The 23,192-nt window shown below is 45.6% G+C and overlaps 2 protein-coding genes across 4 annotated transcripts; one reads left to right on the top strand and one right to left on the bottom strand.

The window, feature by feature from the left end:
- Nucleotides 1-83: 83 nt before the first annotated feature.
- TCTN1 (tectonic family member 1) lies at nucleotides 84-15,848 on the top strand. 2 transcript variants are annotated; one of them, XM_075167652.1, is made up of 15 exons: nucleotides 84-294; nucleotides 2,005-2,125; nucleotides 4,204-4,334; nucleotides 5,077-5,243; nucleotides 5,652-5,739; nucleotides 6,635-6,744; nucleotides 9,782-9,802; nucleotides 10,227-10,352; nucleotides 11,375-11,500; nucleotides 11,880-11,962; nucleotides 12,310-12,450; nucleotides 12,728-12,884; nucleotides 13,918-14,043; nucleotides 14,377-14,521; nucleotides 15,107-15,848. In XM_075167652.1, exons 1-14 carry the CDS (start codon nucleotides 111-113, stop codon nucleotides 14,518-14,520), a joined length of 1,725 nt encoding a protein of 574 aa, XP_075023753.1. In that variant the 5' UTR covers nucleotides 84-110; the 3' UTR covers nucleotide 14,521; nucleotides 15,107-15,848. The 2 variants fall into 2 exon arrangements, with proteins under 2 accessions (XP_075023753.1, XP_075023752.1); XM_075167651.1 differs by lacking the exon at nucleotides 15,107-15,848 and having other exon boundaries at nucleotides 14,377-14,712.
- Nucleotides 13,060-22,197, bottom strand: HVCN1 (hydrogen voltage gated channel 1). 2 transcript variants are annotated; one of them, XM_075167653.1, is made up of 6 exons: nucleotides 22,133-22,197; nucleotides 20,208-20,449; nucleotides 19,550-19,654; nucleotides 18,832-19,063; nucleotides 16,573-16,685; nucleotides 13,060-16,224 (listed from the first exon to the last, which is right to left on the bottom strand). In XM_075167653.1, the coding sequence occupies exons 2-6, from the start codon at nucleotides 20,412-20,414 to the stop codon at nucleotides 16,159-16,161; spliced, it is 723 nt and encodes a 240-aa protein (XP_075023754.1). In that variant the 5' UTR covers nucleotides 20,415-20,449; nucleotides 22,133-22,197; the 3' UTR covers nucleotides 13,060-16,158. The 2 variants fall into 2 exon arrangements, with proteins under 2 accessions (XP_075023754.1, XP_075023755.1); XM_075167654.1 differs by having other exon boundaries at nucleotides 14,274-16,224; nucleotides 22,115-22,195.
- Nucleotides 22,198-23,192: the final 995 nt, after the last annotated feature.

Genomic DNA, 23,192 nt, shown 5'->3' with positions numbered 1-23,192 from the left:
CCCCTTGTTTCCCGTGATGCCCCGGGGAGGGGCGGAACACGCCCTTCCCGTGATGCTCTGCGTTCCCTGGTAACCGCGCCGTTGCTAGGGGCGGCCCGGGAGCGGCCGGCATGGCGGTGGCGCTGAGGCTCGGGGCCCTCCTCCTCTTCCTCCTGCCGCCGGTCCGGGCAGCAGAGCCGAGCGCCGAGCCCGCACCCGAGCCCATGGCCAGCGCGGCGGGCCCTGCGGCGCCACCGGAGACCCGTGCTGCCACCCGGGCGCGGCCCCGCAGCGGGCCGGCCCCGGTCACCGACGGTGGGTGCCCAGTGGGGCGCTGCGGGGCGGGGTCTGCGGGGCACCGGCGGCTCTTCCAGGACCAAGCGAAGCCCCGCTCACGGCCTCTCTCGGACCTCCTGTCGTCGTTAGGCCCCCATTGCAGCTGCCCGGGGCTGGGACAAGCCTGCGCGGCAGCTGCCCTGCTTCTCGCTGGGGCCCCCGGGGATTTATCGAGACTGTGCAGCACCCCTCTCCAGCCGAGGCTCGAAGCCGCCTCAGAAAGGCAGGCTCAGCAAGCCCCTACACAGCCCCAGGGTACTGGGCACGCAGATCCTAGCGTGCACAACTCCTGTGAGTTGGCACTGATGGAGGGCAAGCTCTCCTGCCCACCCAGCACCTTGCTCTGAGCCCACAGGGCAGAGCTTGGCCTCGCAGAGGAGACCCAGGCTCACCCTGTATGTGCGTGGAGATCTCCACTTACACACTGAGCTGGATGCGCACAGTTTGCCCCAAGACTCCTAATTCAGCCCCAGCTCTGTGGATATATAGTGGTGCTATGGCAATATAGACCACAAATTTTGTTATTGTGCTATCAGAAGGTGTTTCCCACTGTCTTCTAATTTGCAGGTATACTTTTATTTAACTTTTGATTTCCCAGTGTTATTGCCATCGGTTCAGCTTCCCTAGATTACTTGCCAAATTAAACATGCTGTCCCAGTGCATGCCTCCTTGGGGAAAAGAGACTTAAGTCCCTGATCTCAGAGACATAACTGCACAATCTAATCATCCATGTTTAAACTTCTCTTGTTTACAAGGGGAGCTAAGGATTCTGTCAGCTGGAATCAGCTGACAGAACAGCCAGAACTTCAGAGATTCCAGGAAATACCTGGATACTGTTCAGATGGTCAGAGAGCATCCAGGAGGCCATAGAGAAATGGGCAACAGTCAAGCTGAAATAAAAGAAGCTGTAGTTAGGAAAATGAGCGTTCTTTGAATGTCTTACCTACGGAGCACTGGTCTTAATTTTCTTCATTCTGTGCTATTCTTAAGTTTAGATTTATTATAGAACAGCAACTCTCAAAAACAGTTCAGTAGAATAGTATCTGTTCTTTAAATTTATAAACTTGAAAACCTAAGAATGTTTTGAGAACTTGCCAAATGTATTTTATCAAGACAGTTTACAGTATTGCTAGCAATTACTTTCTGTATTATTACAATATTTCACAGTATCTAAAGAGAGAGAGAAAAAACAATTTCAAAGAAGTCAACCATGGTTATGTTGGCACATCAGGAAAATATATTACTGGACCCCGGAACATGCTTAATACTTGTAAATATCTCACTGCTCTATCAGAATGTTTCTTTTTTTTTTTTTTTTCATTTTTTTCCAGTAAGCTCAAACAAGTAGATAAGCATACCCGGTTTGTATTTTTTTTTTTCCTCTGCAGAGCTGAATATATTTTCATACTTTCAAAATTCCTATTAACTCAAGTTGCTTTTTTGATTTCACAGGAAACACACCTTCAGATTTTAGCATGCCCTTGGTTTTGTTATTGTGTTCCAAATAGATTTGCTAAGTAGCAGAAAAGATGGCTTTTAAAAATGACTTAAAAAAAAAAGAGCACATGAATTTGGATATAGACTTTGACCATTGTCAAAAATAAGGCGAGGTGAAAAGTGAAAGTGTTAGGGAACATGCTGTAATGTGTAAAGTTCCAATTCTAATTCTAATTTAAATCTCTCCTCCAGTTGCCAAGCTGTGTGTTTGTGATCTGTTGGTGGCACAGTGTGATGTAAATTGCTGCTGTGACCCTGATTGCAGTGCAGCAGATTTCAGTCTCTTTACTACATGTTCAGTGCCTGTTGTCACGTAAGTGGATAAATAGCTATATGAAATACAAAATCCCGTTTTATTTGCTCCATGCATTTGTAAGGGCTCTATCCTGTCCTCTTACCCACTCCTAACTCTCCTCCCCCCTGCCATCCTAACTCCCACCTACCTTTCACCAGTCCTTCCTGCACTAGGCCTGTAAACTTTTGTCCCTAACCAGGTAGAACAGCAAATTCGCCTCCCACCCCAGTTTCTCATTCACTTATTCCCTCTTTTCTAAACTCGTGCTCCTTGCTTTTCTCCTCTTTCACTGTGCTACTGTCTGTGGGCGCTTAGGTGGTGGTGATGCCTTCTGTTGGGGGAAGAATAATGCATCTTTAGACTTTCATCGATATAATGCAGTGTCTGGAAGTTAAGAAAGCTGATACCATGGGACTATCTGGCCACCTCCGTAGGTCCTCAGCAATTTATCAGTGACCTCTTTCGTTATGGTTTATGATACCATCTAGAAACTTGATCAATTCAGGGCTTAATGAAGTAGCGTGAGCATCATTCTGATCCTAGTTTTACAAGTCAGCATCCCAACCTGCTGCCTCACTGCCAGTGTGTCACTTTACAAACAGTGAAATGTAACCTTATATCAATAAAGTAATGCCGATAGTTGTTTCTTTACTATTTAGAGTTTATCTGAAAACACCTTCAATTTAATCTTCTCAAAAAGGAGTTAAGAAAGCTCACTTCAAAATCGTAATGTAAAAATCTCTTTGTGACTTCTCAGAACACCAAGTACAGCTCTTCAACCCACCTTCTGCATAAATTATGCCAATCTGAACACTCGGGTTTATTCTCGGTGCTTTGAAATTTGAATTAGCAGTCATCCCAGACTGCCTTTTCTTATTGTTCTTGCACACAATGACTACTGCTACCCATTTATAGATATTTATATATATCAGAAAGGTCTAATCAACACCTTCCTGAGTGACAGTTTAATTGTCTCAGGTGACTATTCTGTCTTTGTCAACTAGAAATGCATAAAATGAACTTGTGTTTCTTTCCCCAAATTCTTTTGTGTAAAATGTTCATTTTGCATGAAAATCCATGGGATTTTCAATGACTGCAAGTATTGTGGATCTCATTATTTACATCTAGATTTATATACATTTGCATAATTGTGTTAGTTACTGAAAGGGTTTGACTGATCACAAATGAGAGGCTATGTGGTCTCTGAAACAGGCAAAAAAGCATGTTTGATTTATGATGTGATCCTACTAACAAATGGTTCATCTCATGGAAAAGTTTAACTCCATGCTTAAAAAGTAATTTCTAAAAGTCATTTTACTTCTTCAGTATCTGTCCCTGACTGCTTTAACTCTGCCTAAGTTTCACAAGGATCATCATCTTGTATTTCTAGCATGTAGGACACGCCAGTACTCTTCAGGGTATGAACTGGCACATTCGCTGTGCAGCCTCCTGCAGTTCTGGGCTGTTGTTAATGAACCCATGGCACATCTACAAATACTTTTCTTACGGGTTGGATGGGTTATTTCACCTCCCTGTTTCTCACTCTGCTATTTCTTTTACGTGCCTCTCAGGTAGGACTTTTTCCCGCTCCCCCCACCCCAGGTTAATATTACTCCAATTTTCATGAAACTGACCTTTTTTCTGATCTACATCACGTTACCCTAAAGGTCATACTTCCCACTTGTGTGGTATAAATAAAAGTACTTCTGAGCTGTGTATAGCCTGTGGTGCAGCCTGCATTTGTGGTGTCCCACACCATCTGGATCCCATCCATCTTGTCATTTTAACTCCAATATTATTACTGTCAGGCTCTTCCCTTCCCCCTGGTTTGTCTCTTTCCTTTCTTCATGTTCCTGCTCACACTGCTGTCTCTGCTAGATAAAACATGTTGGAGAATTCTCTATTATTTATTACTAAGCACACAGTATAAAACAATATAAACCTTCTAAGGAAGCACAATTGCTATACAAATTGTGTTAAAAAGAGTAATCTCTTTAGTGCTTTTTTTGATGCTGCCTCAATACATGAAAAGAACTGTAAAATATGGTCAATACTAACTTCTAGTGGATCATTGATTTTATTATTATTGTTTGCAGAGGTGATAGCCGTTTTTGTAGTCAGAAAGCTGCTATATATTCACTTGATGTTGAAGCAAATCCACCAGAAAGGATATTTAAATTAATTGACCAAGTCAATCCCAGTGTTTTCTGCATTCACACTACAAACTGTAAGTAGTGTTGTTGCCAATATTAAGCATTGTGCTGTTATTTTTATAAGCTCTTTAGGTGCCAGAAACAGACTAAAATTAAAAGTAACTAAACCTGTCAGAAAACTGGTTATTCTGTATGCTCACAGTCTGTATGTTGTAATCTCTTCACGTGTGAAACTATGGAGTTAAAACATCTCATACTCTCTTAGTTGTCTTTGTTGAAAAAAGATTTTTTGTTGTTGTTGTTGTAAAGAATTTCGCATCCTCAATAAATCACATTTAAAGTTGTTTCATGGGAAACTGACTCCTTCCCGATTTGTTACTGTAACTATGTAATAGTCACCAGTGGTACAAATCCTTTATGGCCAGCTTTGAAGTAACTTGCAGGGAATGAAGAAAGTGATCGGTACTATGTTCTCTTCATTTAATTAGGACTGTGCAGTAGTCATCTGAATACTTAGCATGGAACTGTAGACACTAATTGGCATATCTTTGTTTTGGAACATATGCTGTTAGAAAATGTGATTTTGAAAGAAAGGGACTTACCTCTTTCCTTAAGTTTGTGCTTTCGTGGATCTGGGTGAAATGATGAATTAAGATACCACCTAGCTTTTCTCTTAAAGAAAAGAGAAAGCTTTTAAAGAAAAGTTGCATTGATATTTTTCTGTAACTGAGTCTCCAGAAAGAAAAATTGCTACTAAATACTGTTTCTGTATCTTTTACCCTAAAGGTTATCTCATTCTTTAAAATGTTTTAACAGATAAACAAGCGCTCTCCTTCAGTTCCCCTGAAATGCCTACTTCTGAAAATTTTGATCAGTTGCTTAAACAGTTTGGAAGTGCTTCTTTCAGTGCTGAGCCTGACAGCTGGAATATGAACACAGATGCTCAAAATCCTTCTGATACGAATGAAACTTACAGATACAAGGTAAATAATTATCTGGTTCAATTAGTATTAGATTGTTCCATAGAAGAACGAGTGAGCATTGTTTCCATCTGCTTTTAAAAAAATGCCGTTCTTTTGGAAAAGAAAAACTTTGTTTTGCTCTTTAAATATAGAAATGTAAAAATAAGAAGTGTAGTGGTTTGTGTTAGCTTACTTAAAAAGTGAACTAGATTTTTAAGATCTTTGAAAAATAAGTAGCTGTTTTGTTATTGTAAACATAAAGCTGTTAGCAGTGGCTTAAGAATTGATGCACAGAGTAGTATACAGTATTGACAGATATAGTGGAAATAAGTACTTCTTTTATTCAGATTTATTGTCAATACAAGTGCTCTAAAACTTTCTGTGGACTGAAACACACCTATATAATTGAATATATTGTTTTATTGGCAGTATGGTGTTCCTATACAGACAGTGGATGCATTTCTAAGACTACCTAGTCCTGTTGTCTCCTCTTGGTGCTCTGATGCGAATCCTGCAGGTTAGAAAATGCATTTGAATTCCAGTTTATTTGCTTTAGAGTATTCTGCTCTGACTTAGGCTTAATCAGTCAGTAAATTGGCACACACACAAATGTAAATTCAGACAAAGATTCATGAACAAGTGTTTTTCAAATAGCTTCTGTTTCTCTGGAGGTTTTTTAGACATAGATTGGAAGCGCGTTGCATCTATATTAAACATTCAAAGTTAGATATGTAAATCCTTGAGGGTCTTGTTAATGGGTTGTTTGTCCAATAATAAAACACCCTATTTGGCATAATTGATTTAATAAAATAGTACAAGGGTGACACCATGAGGGAAGAGGGTATTACACAAAGCAAGACCTAACTGGGCAACCTTTGTAAGATGTCCCTTTGGTACAATGAGGTTCCTTTCACAGCCTGAATGCAAGTCAAGTCAGACTTGCAGGCTGAGCCCTACATTTTAACCTTTCACACAGTTTCCTGAAAATCTGCAGAGGGAGAGGCGGGGAAAAAAAGAAAGAAGCCACAACCACAACCAAACCCACACACCTGCATTTTCCAAAACCCACTGTTATTACTAAATAAGGCATTATAACAAATATGATGATGACCATAGGAAAACTGAAGTCTCTTGTGAAAGAAAAAAAAAATCTTATGAGATCTCAAAAATGAAGTAATAAATCATCTAGCTTTTATTAAGCTTCTATTGTTAAGTAATATTTTGTCTCATAGCATTTCTGTAGAATCTAAGAAAGTAGCATTCCTTATAGCTCACATAAAACCTTATCTGCAATAGAAATTACGTTTACCTTCACTTTTGCTTATACTTGAGGTTCTTATATTGTTTTTTATTTCTGCTTTTCGTAATTAGTCTTTAATTTCCTTCAGTAATAGTTTGTGACTTTTTTCCAGGGTTTTTACTAAACCAGGCTACAAAATGCATTAGATCACTAAGTGTGGAAAAATGTGGCAACATAGAAGCAGTTAGTATGCTGTTCTATATCAACTCCAGCATTTTAGCAGTAAGTATGATTTGAAACATATAGCTGACTGTTGATATTACATATCTTTTTGCATCTCCAGAATTAAGTAACTTCTATTTACTAAAGGATATGGTGTTTTATTTGGATTTTTAAACTGGGGGTTGGGGAGAAAAAAAAAACATCTCTATGCAACAGACTTTTATACAGAAAGCCTTTGGAAATGTTTTTACTTTTAAGCTCTGGTAACAGAAGCACTTACTGTTCTCTACTTAGCCAACAAAAATAATGGTTTTGAAGAGACAAGCTTGTATCACTGAGCTAGCGCTTGCTGCAATGGCAGCAGTTTATGCTTTTGTGCACGTTCAAGCTTTTCCAAGAAGCCTATTACCAGAGTGCATAATTCTAAAAGGTCTGGGTTTTAAAGAGCTGGTAAACCTTTGTACTTAAAGAGAAACATGTAAGGTTTAATCCTCTGCATATATATCTTTCTTACAAGCCTCAGTTTTTAATAGTGAGGTGTTGCCCATGCATGCTGAGCCTTATACTCCTCAAAGAACATGACCTTTTACCCCACTGAGAGCAAATTTGTTTGTATCCAGCCTACTACCAAATCCAGTCTGGGGTTATTTTTCAAAGCTAAGCTTACTTTTTCATTCCTTTTTGAACTGGAGGATGATGTCTTATGTATAAATAAATCCCCTTTACAGATATTCAGGAAGACAAAGAAATCATGCATGCAAAATTGAAACTAAAATATGTAATACCTTAACCTGATAGCTCCTTCAAGAAGCCGAAGGTCGTCAAGAAACAGCATGCTCTCCACCATTAAAATGTTTTTAATTTATGTAATTATTTAAATTAATTTAATTAGTACTCCTTACTTAAAGACCCCTTCCAGTCCCTTCACAGGTTCCAAAGCTATCAACAGTAAAGGAAAGCCCACTAAGTAGTTCACATTCTCACAGGTGGGATCATTCTCCTGATCTTTGAGGACCGCATTGAAATCAGCAAAGAATTGTTCACAAATGTGAGCTTTTGATCATCCCGCTATGGAAGAGGTAGAAAAAACTCTGCCTCAGAAGGGCTTTGAGTGTTTCCATGTGCAACCAAAATTAGAGTTCTCGGTGGCTGCAGAAGCAGAAAATAAAAAGCATGTGTCAGGACAGGCTCCAAGCAGCTGAATGTTTTTGAATTAAACGATGAATTCCCCTTCCTCACTAGAACGGTACATAACAAGCTACCCATGTGCTGTTTGCTAATTACAATGGCCCAGCTTAGGAGAGGTCAGACTTCTGTCCAAAGTACATTGAAGGTTCGGGAAGCATCAGATGCAAGAACTGGAGAAGGCTGGATAGACGCTAGAGATGACCTGTAGGAAACTCCTCCTTTCCAAAGGGAGCTGAAGATGGGATGTGGCAATAGAGAAGTGACTTGGTGTTGGGGACAGGGTGGTCACGGGGCAGAGTAGGGAGCCCTTCCAGTGCCAGCAGGTGGAGCTGCCGGCAAAAGAAATGGCAAAGCATCAACCCAGGAAGGCTTGCTGGGAGCCCCTGGTGAGAGGACTGGTGCAGCAGTTCCTTCAGAAAACCCCGTCGTTATGGACCCATACTCACTGCCGGGCTGGGTGACTTGAGTGATATGAAGGTCTGTAATTGTTGCAGTTCATCTCTGCTTCCTACCCTGGCTTGTCCAGCAGACCCAAGGGCCGTTGGGGTGCTTGGAACCCTCAAAAAAGATAGATATAATGTTGAGGTGCTTCATACCACGGTTAATGTGTACTGTGCAGCTGCCAAAGCAACACGCTGCTGCCTGCCCCTGCTTGCCTCCCTGGGCAGATGAGTCAGTGGGAGGCAGCAGTGCGGCTGGAGTGCTGTCTGCCAGTGACCTACAGAAACATAATTCATCACCCTAGTCACAGATAAATAGAATTTTAGGAGTGGTGATCATTTACCCTAGTCAGAACCAGCATGCTTCCCTGAAGGACGGCTCTAATCTTTACAAGCACTTTTATTCATACAGCTGATTCTGATGGCTGAGCCATACCTCAGGATGTTGATATAAATATGTGACAGTGTGTGGCAGACTTTACCTGCATCACCTTCAGGTCTCCAGCTCATAGGAATATGTTCTCTATCATGACATTAGATGAGCAGACTGGGCTCTGTATCCTGTCATAATTCTGCAGAACTTGCTTCATGGTCAGAGTCCAATTTTTGGTCCCTTCCCAAAGATGTGAATCAAACACTCATTGGGAAGTTACAAAAATAGAACTTTTGATAAAATGTTGCTCAATGTGAGTATTTTTCAGGCCTGATTGATGACCTTGGTCTGACATTTCTGCCTTTTCATGAAAATTTGGTGGAAATTTTGCAGTGGAGCAACTGTGCATGTCCAGGTGCTATATAACAAGAGGGATACTTGCTTCTCATTTCTTTGTTTAGAGACCGTGAAACTATGGACTCTTTACCGTCAGAACGGGACAACAAAAGCTCTTCATTTCTTTGGGTACGAACAGCCTGGCAGACTTCCTAAACTGGCAGTCTATGAATAGTTACAAGTGGTTTTGCACACATCTGCAATAGGAACAATGTTCTCTGATGACCTCAATAGGTCAAACGCTATGATGCACAATAACAGTCATGCCAAACCGAGATGCCTTTCTCGGGCCACCTTTCTGATGCAAGTAAACTATCAGTGTTTCATAGTTCTGAGTTGCAAATTGAGTGTCCAAGGGAAAGACTAGATTCATCTACTACTTATTGAATGCACTGTGTATTTATTGGGATAGGCCTGATGGAAAACTGATGGAAGTCACTAAGAAATTTTCCAGTTACTGTCAGGGGAAGAAGAGGCTTGGACTATAAGATTTTGCCTGCTAGCCACAAAGAATAGCAGTTATTTTCACACTGCCTGGATACTGTAGTGTACATCCAATCATTTCCATGTGTAAAAGTTATTGTAATGATAGAGAGTTAAATAGGCAAAGCAGCTAAGCCTTAACTGCTTTACTTAACTGCTACTTGTAATAGGTCATACCTTTGCTATTGTTTGAATTTGTTCTTTTCTTCTCCTCTAGGTACCCGAATCAAATCAGGTGGTAAGTATCCTTCTAACTCAGTTGGAACAGCTGGGGGCAAAATTCTTACTCAATTATAGTCAGAGTTTTTCACTGACTTCATCAGAACAGGGACTTTATCCTTAATCTTTAAATTAAGAAATTTCTATCATTTGCTATCAGTAATGATATTTAGTAACTCCAAGATAATACACCACCTGCAAACATTTAAGCCTGATGCTTTCCCCTCATATAAAACTCTCTTTTTAAGTAACTCTCCCTAGTTACTTAAAAATAGAACCTTTTGTTGAGCTTCAGCAATACATGTAACATAGCAGTTGTTCAGAGGATTATTGACTGCTGTCTCTGTGGAACAGAACCCGGAAGGGTCACAAATGTAATAATACAGAAAAAGCCAAAAATAATTATACACAATATTCAGAAATTACATGAATTTGTTTTTCAGGTTAATATTACTGTCCACTCCATAGTTGTCCAGTCTCTGAATGGAATGCGGACTTTACTTAATGGTAGTGATGTCCTCAGGCTCCCTATGATTTTGGATGAACTGTGCATAAATATAGTTCTTGGGGTAGGTATGACAGTTCTTTTCCTCCTCACGTTTGATGGAAAGCATGTATGCATCAAATAATTTCTGATTCACAAATTACAAAGATGTGAGAAAGGCCTTGCACAGTTTCCATATATTGTGACATCTCCAAAGCAAATGTGACAGGAGAAACACTGACTTTGGGATAAAAGAGAGTGTTTTGCAACAAAATAATAACTATATGCAACATAACACGGAGACAGGATGAAATCCTTTTCTATTATTACTGTGTGTATATGACATAACAGACAATAACATGAGTTTAGAATCTACATTATGCTTGGGAGGTGACGACTTCAGGCACAGAGGTGGCAGAGACAGAGGAATACATAGCGCAAATCATCTCATCTTTTCAGCTTAAATAGATGAACATTGGGCTTATGCTTAGAAGAGGTTTATCAAGAAGTCAGTTTTTAAGAGGCTCCAATCCTAGATCCGTTTCCGACCACTGCTAATCAGTGGCTTGGTTTGGTAACAATCATGTCCTTTATACGTAAATCTGCTGACATGGCTACTTTGTGAATGTCATGTTTTTGTCTGTCAGATCAGACCACAGCTTTTTTCTTGCTCTTCTTGAAACTCTCTCCCTTTGCAGACAGGAAATGAGCAACAAACTAGAATAAATAGGCAGTATTTCCACCTCACGTGTCTGAATTTGTACGAGAAAGCTAGATCAGCATCTGGAGGGAAAGTGTCTAATCAGACCCTAAGTATCAGTGCTTATAAAAGCGTATGCTACCTTGGATATAGCGGCAGGTCTATGTGTTTTTAATGCACAGTCTTTGTAAAATGACTAGCCACCTACTGAGCAGTACTTCAGTTCCTCCTGTTTTCTGGGCCCATCTTTACTACAACTGAGAATGTAGTATATCTCTACCACGTAGTTGAGTGTCTCTTAAACAAGGAAGAAAGAAAACAATGCTTACATAGTTTTAAATTCTTTTTTCTAGTTTCATACTCTAATGTATTTGTTCTAATTAATATCTAAAATGTTTAATTTTCAGGTGAGTTATCACATTACATACACAGATGCAGGAGAAATAATAGAAGCAGCTGCTTCTTTTGTCTTGGGGGCAATTAACAAAGAAGCACGTTCAATACAGCAGAGCTTTGAAATCAGCTTTACTCAGGTAACTGCTAGAGATGTTACGGATGACTTGTTGAAAGACATTTAATTACAAAACTTATTAAACTTGAATCAGAACAATTGTTAGCAGCAAGGTAAAATGTAACTTGCCCTGGATACACAAATGAGGCAGCATTTTGGAACAGGGCAATAAAGGTCTCCAAAGTCTGTTTTTCACATTTAGAAGAGTCATCTTGTGACTCTGTATAACTGTATCCAGTGAAAGCAAAGCCTGCCTCAGAGAACTGTTATAATCTTACAGAGCAGTCTTACTACTATCATTGTTCAAGGCAGTTAATAATCCTAAAATAAGTGAAATAATACTGTGTTTTCCAACCATTTCAGTACAGAGTAAGAACTAATGCTGTAGATTTGCATTGCAGGTAAATACAAAGCCAGTTCCTCTCAGTGGTAATCCTGGTTATGTTGTTGGACTGCCTGTAAGAGCGGGCTTCCGGCCACAAGGATATCCTTTCCCTGTTGAAATTTTGTTTGCAGCACTTGTTCTGGTCCATCTTCACAAACACTTTCTAGCATGGACATCCAAAAAATATATCTGTTCTTTTACAAAAGTAAACGTGTGCTTTTTTTGGCTATGTTTTAGAAGTAGCAAGTGACTCAGTCCTGACTGCAGTCTCCTGGGACTTTTTAGTGAGGTAGGTTTAGACCTTCATTGTACACTAGTGCTTCTTCACAGTGTAAGAGGAGTCTTGAGCTATTATAGCATTTTCAGATATATTTTAAGGACATGATTAAGGATTCTTTCTTCATGATATACATCAACTATTGAATTTCCCCTTAACTGTATGTTACATCTGGCATCATTCAGAGTACTAACAAATACAGTCAACTTACCATTCTGCAAAGTACATCCAACCAGGACTGTCTGGCAGCACAGGGAGCCAGAACTCCAATATTATTTGGTTATAACATGATATCAGGCTGTAAGTTACGGTAAGAGGACATTTCTCTTTTTTTTGATTTAGTGCTTTTAACCCTCTGACAACCCTTTCCCTTAGGATCTGTTCAGGTCCTGGGACATTTATACTGCTGTAGGAGTATTTCATTATAAAAAATGTCATTTAATTAACAATGGTCTTTCTCTTGAAAAGATTGTGTACATTAGCAACTGTAGCCAGAAGGCTTGAGCAGTGCATGAGAGCAAGGAGAAATTATTACTGTGCCAAACCAATGGATTTTGCTTTAACTCATCTTTTTTTTTTTCTGGAAGAATTACTGCAGCTATGAAATGCCAGCCTTTGACTCAGACCCTCCTAGATTTACTGAAAGGACAAAGCTTTCCTGAATTTGTGGCCTCATTTGGAAATTCTCAAGCCCAGGACGTGCTCGACTGGGTGCCGATAACTCACCTCCACATCTCAGAACAGGTGAAAGTTACACCACTACCACCCCTTCACTCTTACTGTCCTCTCTCCCGAGATCTGTACCTGTACTGCCGCATCAGCTTAGGTTTCTCAGACCTATGGGGAAAAAAAATGTAGAAACAAACTGGAGGAAAGTCCTCCTGGAATATTCACAAATGAGGAATTTAACTCTTGCCGTAGAAGGCAGGGTTACTTTTAATCAAGCTGATATCCAGGCACCTCAGTTATGGATCAGGACAACATGCTAGGTACAAAATGAGTTCTAGCCACAGTTGAGAGTCTTGCTCTTCAGATAGGATGAAACAAAAGAAATAAGGTTGAAAGAGTGAGTAACAGAATCAATGTTTCTCCTTGGTGCTCTTATGCCAGGTTAGAGTAAGATAGCAAGAATCCTTTGACGCACAGAAACAGTATACTTGAGTGACCCAAACACTACATTTATGCTTAACACCTTCTGTACTAGCCCTTTTCCTCCCGACGCAGTGCAGTCCCTGCCATTGGTGGTAGGTAGTGCTGCCTGGCACATGCTGAGTGACAGCACCCCCTCAACGGCAGCTTGTATATAGGTTTCTTGCATGCTTTTGCAACTAAACAGTGAATGATTTCTGTAACCAGAAACTTGACAGTTCAAGAAGAAATACCTAAAAATATTTAATATTGTAGGCTTCAAAATTCTGCCCTGGCAGAGTTAAAGAGTTTCTACTGTCCCAGCGGTATTACTGAAATAAGTCTTCCTACTAAAAAGAGCCAGCTCAGCACTATCACTAAAAGCCGAAGTCCTGCCCTACGGAGGTAGAACAGTCCTGCCTGAAGCGCAGTTACAGAGGCGGTTTGTCACCGGTGGAGACGGGACAAGGCTGCAAGCACCTGTGCTGCCTGCCCAGGCAGCAGTCCAGGGCACAGGCACGGCGTGGTTGCTCTGGTAACCTCCCGGAGCGAGCTTTCTGGGGGCATTCTGCCAGTTTAATAAGATGAATAATTAATGTGGTTGCTTCTGTACAAGTCAGACAATGAGAGAATTTATAACATTTTTCAGAGCTCATGCCAAATACCAGTATCACTTGAAATGGAAGTGAAGTGGACTAAATATGGATCCCTTGTCAATCCACAAGCCAGAATAGTGAACGTTACAGCGACAATCACTACCACCACATTGAAGCAGGTATGTAATTAAATTACAGGATTTAAGATAAAAAGAATGGCTTGTTTTGCTTAGGTTTCAGCTGTGTGACAGTGACCCAGTTAATCTCTTTAGATAAAGGTAGCACTTCGTATTAGAATCTATTACACCCAACAGTTTCTGTTCCAACTCAAACACTACTGTGGGCTGCTTGCCAAAACACACTTCAATAAAAATCTATACATCATTCATGAAAAAAAACATGGAACTGTATAGGAAAAAAAAACTTTTTACAAATAACAGCTGAAAATATAACCCAGCCCAAACACAGCAGTCATACAGAGAAGCTAATGACCATTTGTATTTTCATTGCAGCTTCCCTCAGGAAGGGAAAGGACTATTCCTATAACAAGTTCTGTGGTTTTCACTGATATTTCTTCACCTGCAGAGCCAGGCTATAAAGCTTGGCCCACCATTAATGCCAAGTTACCCTTTGATTTTTTCTTTCCATTTGTCTAAGGTAAGTATGTATCGAAAAAAAAAAAGCCATATTTCTGCTTTTTCTGATTTTTAGTCAAAGTAGTAAGGTTTATCCAGTCACTGTGATGGGCCATCAGTTTCTTCTGAATTGCAGACACACTGGGTTAAAATTGGCCAAGAGAGAAAGGGTGAGCCTTTGTGAGGGTTCTCAGAAGCTTTAGGGCAGAAAAAGACCACATTAAGTGGAAAGTTCCCAATTATACCTCTGCCGAGAGGAAAAAAGGTTGCAGCATGAACTCGATGGTGGCTCTAGCTGGCCAGTCAGCACACGTACAGCCACCAGCCTCCCGGCACACGAGGTGCTCTGAAGTGGCGCGGGTCCGAGCTGCCTGCCTAGCCGCGTGGGGGCCGGAGGGGAAGGGAAGGGCACAGGGACACAGTAAGCTCCAGAGGAAAGTAGGCTGCGTTATTCTGTGAACAGCAGAGCTAAATTGTTAATTAAAGTAATCATGTGCTATTAGATAAGGCCTCTGCTTTGTCTATTTTCATAGATGCATAAGCCACATATTTCTAGCTATTTTTCCCAAACCACTAATTAATTACCTTTCTTTAAAAATCCGAACAGTTACGTTATGCTTTCAGAAAAGCTTAGTGACCCTTCCAGCTGACTCTGGCTGAAATCAACTGGAGACGCTTGCTATGGTTAACACTTTTCAAAATTCCCACTTGTTGAATCTTACTCTTCAACTATAAAATAGTCTCAACGCAGGGACCTTCTAGTACCTGAAAAAGTTCACGTTGTGTTCAAACACCAGCCTGGTCCTTTAGAATATGCTTTCTAATGGCTTCTCTGGAGTCTAACTGTTGCCAGCAGTCCACTCACCTACATCTGTTCTTGCATATTCTAATTCTTTTAATGGGTTGATTTATGAGCTGTGGAAGCAGAAAGAACTTTGTAGCCCAGCAGGCCGCAAACGAACACTTAAAATGGAAGAAGAGACGAGAGCGCGCGGTATCAGAACTCAAATCTGCTGCTGAAAACAAGGCATTGTTTGACGTAAGATGGCACATGTTTGCCTCTGTTTTGGTGCTGATCTGATTGTCAACTAAAGGAGTGGTGTGTTGGTATTTTTGAAATGAACGTTTTATAAATAACAAAGTGGCACAAGCAGCAACAAAAATGAGGAAACTACCAACAATATGAAAAGAATGGTTGGCAAAGAAGAGATGTACTAATGATGAACGGTCAGCTTGTAGAGAAGAAATGACCTTTTCAGCCTGGATTCTTATCATTTGTTCCGCAAGTTTCTACAAGATGTTGCAAACAAAGAACTTTATCACAGAAAAAAATAAATTATTTTAAATAAGTGGTACTTTTGTGGAATGTATAGCTTCTAAAGATGTGTCTTTATTAAATTATTTTGCAGTTTTGACTGTACAACTGTACAAGAAACTTCTTACGAAATCACTGTTTTCAGGGAGTATGCATGATTAATTTTCCAGCAAAATTATTTTTGCAATCCCAAGATCTAATCAAAGTGTGGTCAAATAGAAAATGTTTATAGACAACACTATACAAGAGAAAGCAAAGAGACAGGAAAACCTTTCAGGTCAAACTGGTAGATTTCAACACTGCACTCTCCAGGGCAGACTTCCCCACCTCGGAAAACTGGCCTCCTATTTTTGCTCGCTGATGAGTCCGTGCTGTTTTAATATCTTGTTAAGCCTCTCAATTTCTTGCTCCTGTAGGAGACACAAGTAAAATCATTATTACAGCTCTTACCTTAAAATAGTTTCCCAGGTTCCCACAGATCTTCCCACTGCTGTAACGTATCTCATGCTGCAGTAAAACAGGACAACCTGGCTAAAGTAAGTAGGACAGAGGTAGCCGTCATTCCTTTGCCAGAGAAGCAGCAAAGGGAAGCACGGGCAGGACGGGCAGGGCTGCGGTTCTCCAGCCCAGCTTACCCCACAACTTTCTGGTGAGGAAACCGAGCCGACAGTGGCAACCTTGCAAAAGGATCCCAGGCCAGCTTGTTCTGGGGAGCAGCCAGCGGGTAAACCTTGTTTAAATTAAAAGTGTTTTCTTACCTTCTCTACACAGCTGTGTTCCAGTTGTTCAACCTTTGTTGCAAGTTTCAGGTTTGCTTGCTTTAGCTTGGACACTTGTTGTTCAGAGCGGGTCTTCACCGATAAAATTATTCCTGTGAAAAAATTCACAGTGGATTCGTTTTACAAGGTAAAACAGCCACTAGCAGGAGGTTAACAGTGCCAGGGTCTGTACTCAAGGAGTTAAACGTGTTCCTCTCGAGCTCTGGTTCTGTCCTCTTCAAACCACCCTTCCCGAGTGCTTTTCTTAATGAGGAGGGTTTTAAATTAGCCACCCCAGGGATTCAGATACCAATACTCTGCTGGGAAGAGGCAGTCTGGCCTCTGAGCTGAATTAATCAGTCAGACTGTCATTCAAGTCCTGAATTTGAATTTGCTCCCTTGGCAGAGCCTGGGGGGGATGTAACTGGCAGCTTTGTTGTCACGAGGGGCTGCGTTTTAGCCGGTTTCATGTGCTCGGGAGCCTTGCTCTAACAGCAGTGCACGGCACAGCCTGGGGCACACGGCTCTGTCCCCTGCTCCGGGGCCGATCGCTCCTGCCCGGTGTAACAGGACATGGCACGTGTCAGGTCCTTAAGGTTCTGGCTTCACCTTGCGCGGCTGCGGTAAGGGCACGCAGTCTCTCGCTACAGCGGAGGTGTCACTTCTCTGCTGAAATACTGTTAGGTTATTACATGTGAACTCAGCCCCCACAGCAAAGGCATTTTCTTCCCACCCTTTTCCGAGGGGAAAAAAAAAAAAAGCAGCTTGGTAAGAGCATCAAGAACATCACGTTCTTCCCACCCGACAGAGCTCTCCTCCGGCTGTTGACAGAACAACGTGCACGAAGGCAGGCACCGATGCGTTACTGTGTTTCTAGCGCTACAAGCAACAGGCTTGGGGTTTGGGGGTTCATTTCTCTGAAGACAAAGCAGCAGTGCTGCTTATTTGCATTGATAACATCAAACAGTCCCCACCTGCCTGGAACCCGGTCCCCATCAATCAACAGCGACTGAAGGCGGTGAACCGTGCCCAGGCATAGACACAAACACCCGCAGCTTGGGGCAGGTTTTCTTTGCCTCCTCTGTTGCTCCGAGCGGGCGGGCATGGCGAGAAACTTGGGGGGGAAAACCAGAAGCACCCAAGGATAAGGAGATTTATTTGTCAATGCGATGCTGTTCTGCTGTAAAAGGGCGTTAAGAGACACCGGGGTTCCCGTGGCTCGCGCAGCTGCACACGAATCCGGTTTCTCTCTGACTTTTACTCCGAACTGAGAAAAGCTGCGAGCTGCTCTCGCATCTTCCCCCTCCCCGGCCACTGCCGCCGATCGGGCGGGTTCTCCCCTTCAAAATGGCAGCGGGGGGCTGCAGGTGACGGACGCGGCCCCGGCCATCCTTTGCTTTTATTCCAACTAACGAGACTTAGAGCTGCATCAAGTACAGGGCACTCACCAAAACTGCACTCGTAGGCGCAGGACAGCACTTGGGCTGAGGTTTCATGCAGGAATGAGGCATAATCTCATTGCCACATCTTTTAAATCCCAAAATCCTTTCCCAGAGAAGGGAGAAAATGTTCCCAGCTACAGTTGTTTCAGAAGTGTCTGAATTTACATCTATTTGCAACAGTTTCCAGTTACAACAGCACAGTCAGTAAAGTCTGATCTGGGGACATTTTATATTCCTCTTTTTATGGTAAACCCTTTGAATCCAAGCGAGAAAGCTCCAGAGTAAGATCAGGACGTTCTCTGCAGCATCCCTGGAGGGGATGACGGAGTCGCAGCAGAACATCAGAGCAGTAAAACCTACTCTGCCTCAGAAGTAGATTCAGGAAGGCAGGGGTTTACCCCGCTCCCCTGTTAAAGTGTTGCCAAAACGATCCTGCGACACAAACTTAAGACGTGAACCATCCCCCTCCGGGAGGGAGGGACGCAAGAACAGATTACGGGTTGTTTTTTAGGGGAACGTGCCAAGGCTGCCGTGCTAGAGCCGGGCATCTCCGCCAGCCCGGGCCAGCTGCCGTGCCCCCATCACCGACGCATCGCACCAACACAAGCAACAGATTAGTGCTGCTCCAAAGAAATTACAGCCTAATTAAGGCCACGCTCCAGCAACGAAAACCGCATGGGCGAGACTCTGAGTTCGCTGGGAAAGCAAGACCCCGGGGTCTCGCAGATGGCTTTGAGAACAAAGACGCGAGCCCCGATAATTCAGGTAAGGTCGGCAAATCCAGCCCACGCACCAGGAACTGGCCACGCACGCCTACCGTTGATAATCCTGGCCACGCGCCACAGCCGCAGGAGTATCAGGAGCCCGACAGCTTCAAACTCGTGTTCCCGGAAGATCAGGACGACGTCGAGGATGAACGACACCACCACGACGATCCCGTCCAGCACTTCGAACTTGTGGTGGAAGAACTCCCGCCGGTAGACGAAGACTTTAAACCCCACCTCAACCAGGAAGATGGTTAAAATGGAAAGGGAGAGGTAATGGAAAACCTGGGAAAAGACAGCGCAAGTTTAGGGCCAGGAACCCCTCCCGCGTGCACATGAGCGGGGCAGGCTGGAAAACCTCCGCTGCTCCAGGGCACGTCTGATCTGACTCTGTGAGAAGGGCTGGGGACTTTCCTTCTGCTCTAAAGGACACCCAGAGCGAGCATGGCTGGGCAGCCAGCGGCTTTGGGTAAGCCAGAGCAGGAGGTGTGAAGATGACCAGGAGAAGGGTGGCGAGAGCGATTCAGCTCTGCCGCAGCCCGAGGAAACACGCAGCCGCCGCACGGACCGGCATGAGCGGAGCCAGGAGGGCCCCGCACACCGCAGGGCTGTCACACGAGTCTCTGCGAGACCTTCGTCCTTCTGCCCGCGACTGCCGGCTCGGCAAGGCTGAAGGTCCAGGTCCTGCCTGCCCAGTCGTCCTCTCTAGCGGGCTTTGAGCACCAAAGAGAGGGAAATCGTGGTTCACATTGGCATTTCCTTGCATTTTACCTTTGGGGTTATATTATGTTTGTCCGGATGGATGATTTGCAAGTCCATAAGCAATTCCCCGAGGACCAACAAGGCATCGAGGATGACCAAGCAGACAACCAGGATCTGTCGGAGGAGAAGAACCGATGTGAACCCTCTCCCAGCACGAACAGATCGGCAAGAGGAGCCGATGCAGCCTTCAGCTAATCATGTCCCAATGCCCTGCATCCCCGATTTGGCTGGTTGCATTTCACGGAGCTTTCTGTCGCTCCCTCCCAGGACCCCCACTCCCGCAGCCCCTGGTCGGTGGGTTCTTCCTGCAAAGTCTCGCCCGTACAAACCCACTTGGCTCCCCACCGAACCCAGCCGTTTCCCACCGCTTGGCGTGGGGGAGCTCAAGCCGGGGGAGAGCACGTGCCTCCACCCGCGCCGTGACGAGCGTGCGCCGGAGCTTGTCGCCGCTCAGGAAACATCTGCGCCCGCGGCGGAGCGGCTCGTTTCCAACAGGACGGCTCAGCTCGGAGGCAACAGCCGCTCTCACGGGCACCGCGAGCGTTCACAAGTTCGACGCCGCTCCCAGCCCGCCTTGAGCTCTATCCCACGTTGATTCTGCTGTCACAGGCGCCTTTGGCCAAGTCTCGCCCTCATCTCCCTTTGGCCTGGGTTTGTTCCGCCTCACCTGAAACCTGTGGGAGCTGAAGAGCTTTTTCATCATGTCCTGGAAGGAGACACGGCTGCTGGTGGGCTCCAGCTTGATCTCCGAATCTGGCTGCTTCTCCCCATTCTCCCCAGCCTCCTCCTTCTCCTCCTCCCATTTCTGATAGTCGTTGCTCCACTGCACGGGGTCGTCCCCCACCACCGTGAAGTGCTTCAGGTACCTGGACATGGCTCTGGATCAAGCTGGCATCACCCTGCCAATGTCTGAGGGACAAGAGCAGTGTCACCTCCCCGCTCGGGGCTGACCAAGGGTGCCAAATTTCCCCCGTTTCACCACAGCGAGCGTGACAAGAGCATGATGCTCCGTTCAGATGTGGTCGGCCGAGCGGCGTGGACAGGCCCCGCTGACGGGAAATTGCTTAACAGCGGTGCCGCTTGTTTTGCATCACCTCCCACGGCGCGACGTGGAGCCCCCACTGCCCTCCCCGGTGGCTCTACAATGAGGAACTTCCTCGCGAGGTATTTCCAAACATCTCAAAACAAAGCATTGATTACAGGAGAAAGATACACCAGCCCTTATCTCGCATCTCATGATGCAAGAGGAGGCAGCTGCCCATTTCCCGTTGGAAAGAGCCATTGTGTTTCTATTAGACACTGATCGATGGAGGTTATCGGTCAGAAGCTGGAAGTAGGCGATTTCCTCCCCTTCATTTGCTCTCTCATGCCCTGCACACCAGGGTAGGCTGCTGTCAGCGTCGGGTCCGAGACAAACCCTCCACTGCGCTCCCAAAGCCTCCCTTCAGGTGGCCGCACCTGTGGCCCAGCTGCCCCTGGGCTAACCGGAGCCTCCCCACCCTCCAGCCACGCCAAGCTGAAGAACAGCCATAATTTCCCTTCATTAACATCAGGGGCCTCCATTATTTCAGATCTTTGCAGGCAAAATAAGCAGGTGATCCCCGCATTTCAGCCTGGCCGGCGGGCGATGCTGTCCTCCCCATCTCCTCGCCCTGCATCCCCCCAGGGCCAACCTCACCCCCAGGCATCCCGGCTTCGGTCCATCCCTGTGGGCACCCAGCGAGGGGCAGGACCAACCCCAAACCCGCAGATGATCTCCGGTTGCAGCTTGGCGCTAGAACGGCTGCAGCAGAGGCTCCATCCGTGCCCGCTCTCGTGTTCCCCTGTCGCAGCCCCACCAGCTCGCCCTTCCTCTTTGGGCAACGCGGCGAGACTGCCCGGCCCACGAACCCAGCCGAAAACCTTTTTCTGCCACCAGCAGACAACTACATCCCCATCTCCGTGCATCCATCCTTGGCCAAAGCTGACCGGGAGCTCAGCACAAGCCGCTCTCGGCCCGCTGGAGCTGCCGTGGGTCTGCCCGTGCCCCCGGCTGCTCTCCCTCCCCTCGGCTCCCTGCAAGCGGGGGTCCCGGTGGGGTCTGCTCACAGCGGTGGTGGCTGTTGGAGGGTATATGGGCTCCGGGCCACCTCGTCACCCGCTGTAGGGGATGGAGATGGCCCCATGCTGCAGTCACAGTGGCAGCACCTTCATTCCCGGCCGCCGGGCGCTGAGCAGAGCCCAGTGGAGCCCCACGGGGAGCTGCCCCGGGCGCCGAGCCCCCCGGCCCGTTGCAGGACGGCTTCTGGGCTCGCTGGGGCCGTGGGGCCTGGAGCCGTCGCCAGCGGACCAGGATCCGGGCCGTGGTTGGGGTTCCCCAACCTCCCTCGCAACGCCGGCTCGGAGCGACCAGGTCGGCTCCCCCGTCCCGGAGCGGGACGGAGCTCCGGGGCCCGCCGGGACCCCCGAGGGGAAGGACGTGGCGGCCCCGGGGGAGCCCCGCTGAAAACCCCCCGCCCCGGGCAGGCACTCATCGGCCCGAGCCCCGGCCGCCCCCCAGCCCGCCCGCCCCCGCTCCCCCCCGACCCCGCTCACCCCCCCGGGCCCCGGTACCGTCCGCGTCCCGGCTGCGCCCGCCGCCCTGCGCTTCCCCCGGCGCCGCGGGGCCTCCCCGGCCCGGCCCCGCCTCCCCCGGCCGGGGGCGGCCCCGCTGCCCCGGCCCGGCCCCGCCGGCTCCCTCCCCACCGCGCCCGAAAAGGCTCCAAGCGGGTGGCGGAGCCCCCGAGCCGGGGTCCCATCCCCGGGGTCCCATCTCCGACATTTTCCGGTTTTGCAGCTTTTTTCCCCCAGGCTCGCTGCGATACGTCCCTGAGCGGGAGCTGCCGGGACAGAACACGCCGGATGGAGTTTAAACTTTTTGTTTGGTTGGTTTTTAAACTGTTTTTAATCAGCAGCCCTCCCCCCCGCCCCCGCCAAACCGAGCGGACATCCAGGATAGGCATGAAATGAAATCGTGAGCCTCTGCTGAGATCAGAGCTCGGCTGCCGAGCAGGGGCACAGATTAGTCCCAGAAAGTAGGTGGAGATCCAGGGTCAAAAGGATTACAAAAGCGTAAACCCTAGAAATTAGGCCTGGATTAACCTGCCTCCATTTACAGGCTCATGCTTTATCAGAAGGCCTCTTCTTATTTAGGGTTCCCCTCTGTCTTTCAAACATGAGCTGGTTTTGGAAGTGCCCGGAGCAAACTCAGCTGCAGAAAGGATCAAGGACACACATCTGCTAGGACAAATCTGAAGTGTTTCTAATTTCCCTAATGAAGAGGCGTCTCTCCATTTTTACACTTTTAAAGCCTAAAGACATTTTTTCTTAGAAAGGGTTTCCTCCTGGAGAGCGCCTAAAACTTTTCCTGGAACCTGAAAATTTTCTAGCGCCTCATCCCAAAGTGCGCAGGCCCGTCCCTGTCCTCCTCCCCGGGGTGACGGGGAATCAGCACAGGCGATGCCCTCCCAGAGCTCTGAAACCCCCGTCCCTCAACCACCACCCCAAAACACCTACTTGCAGAGATCAGCTGAGCACCCAGCAAAGGCACAACCCCGGAACAGCAGCAGGGAGGAGTTTTATCCTGGGAGTTTCCAGCTAATTTAGGCATTTTGGTCTCAGCTGACTCCAGTAA

Source organism: Calonectris borealis, chromosome 18 (genome assembly GCF_964195595.1).
Source record: "Calonectris borealis chromosome 18, bCalBor7.hap1.2, whole genome shotgun sequence".
Classification (NCBI taxonomy): Eukaryota; Metazoa; Chordata; class Aves; order Procellariiformes; family Procellariidae; genus Calonectris; species Calonectris borealis.
This window is presented reverse-complemented; position numbering and strand designations above follow the sequence as displayed.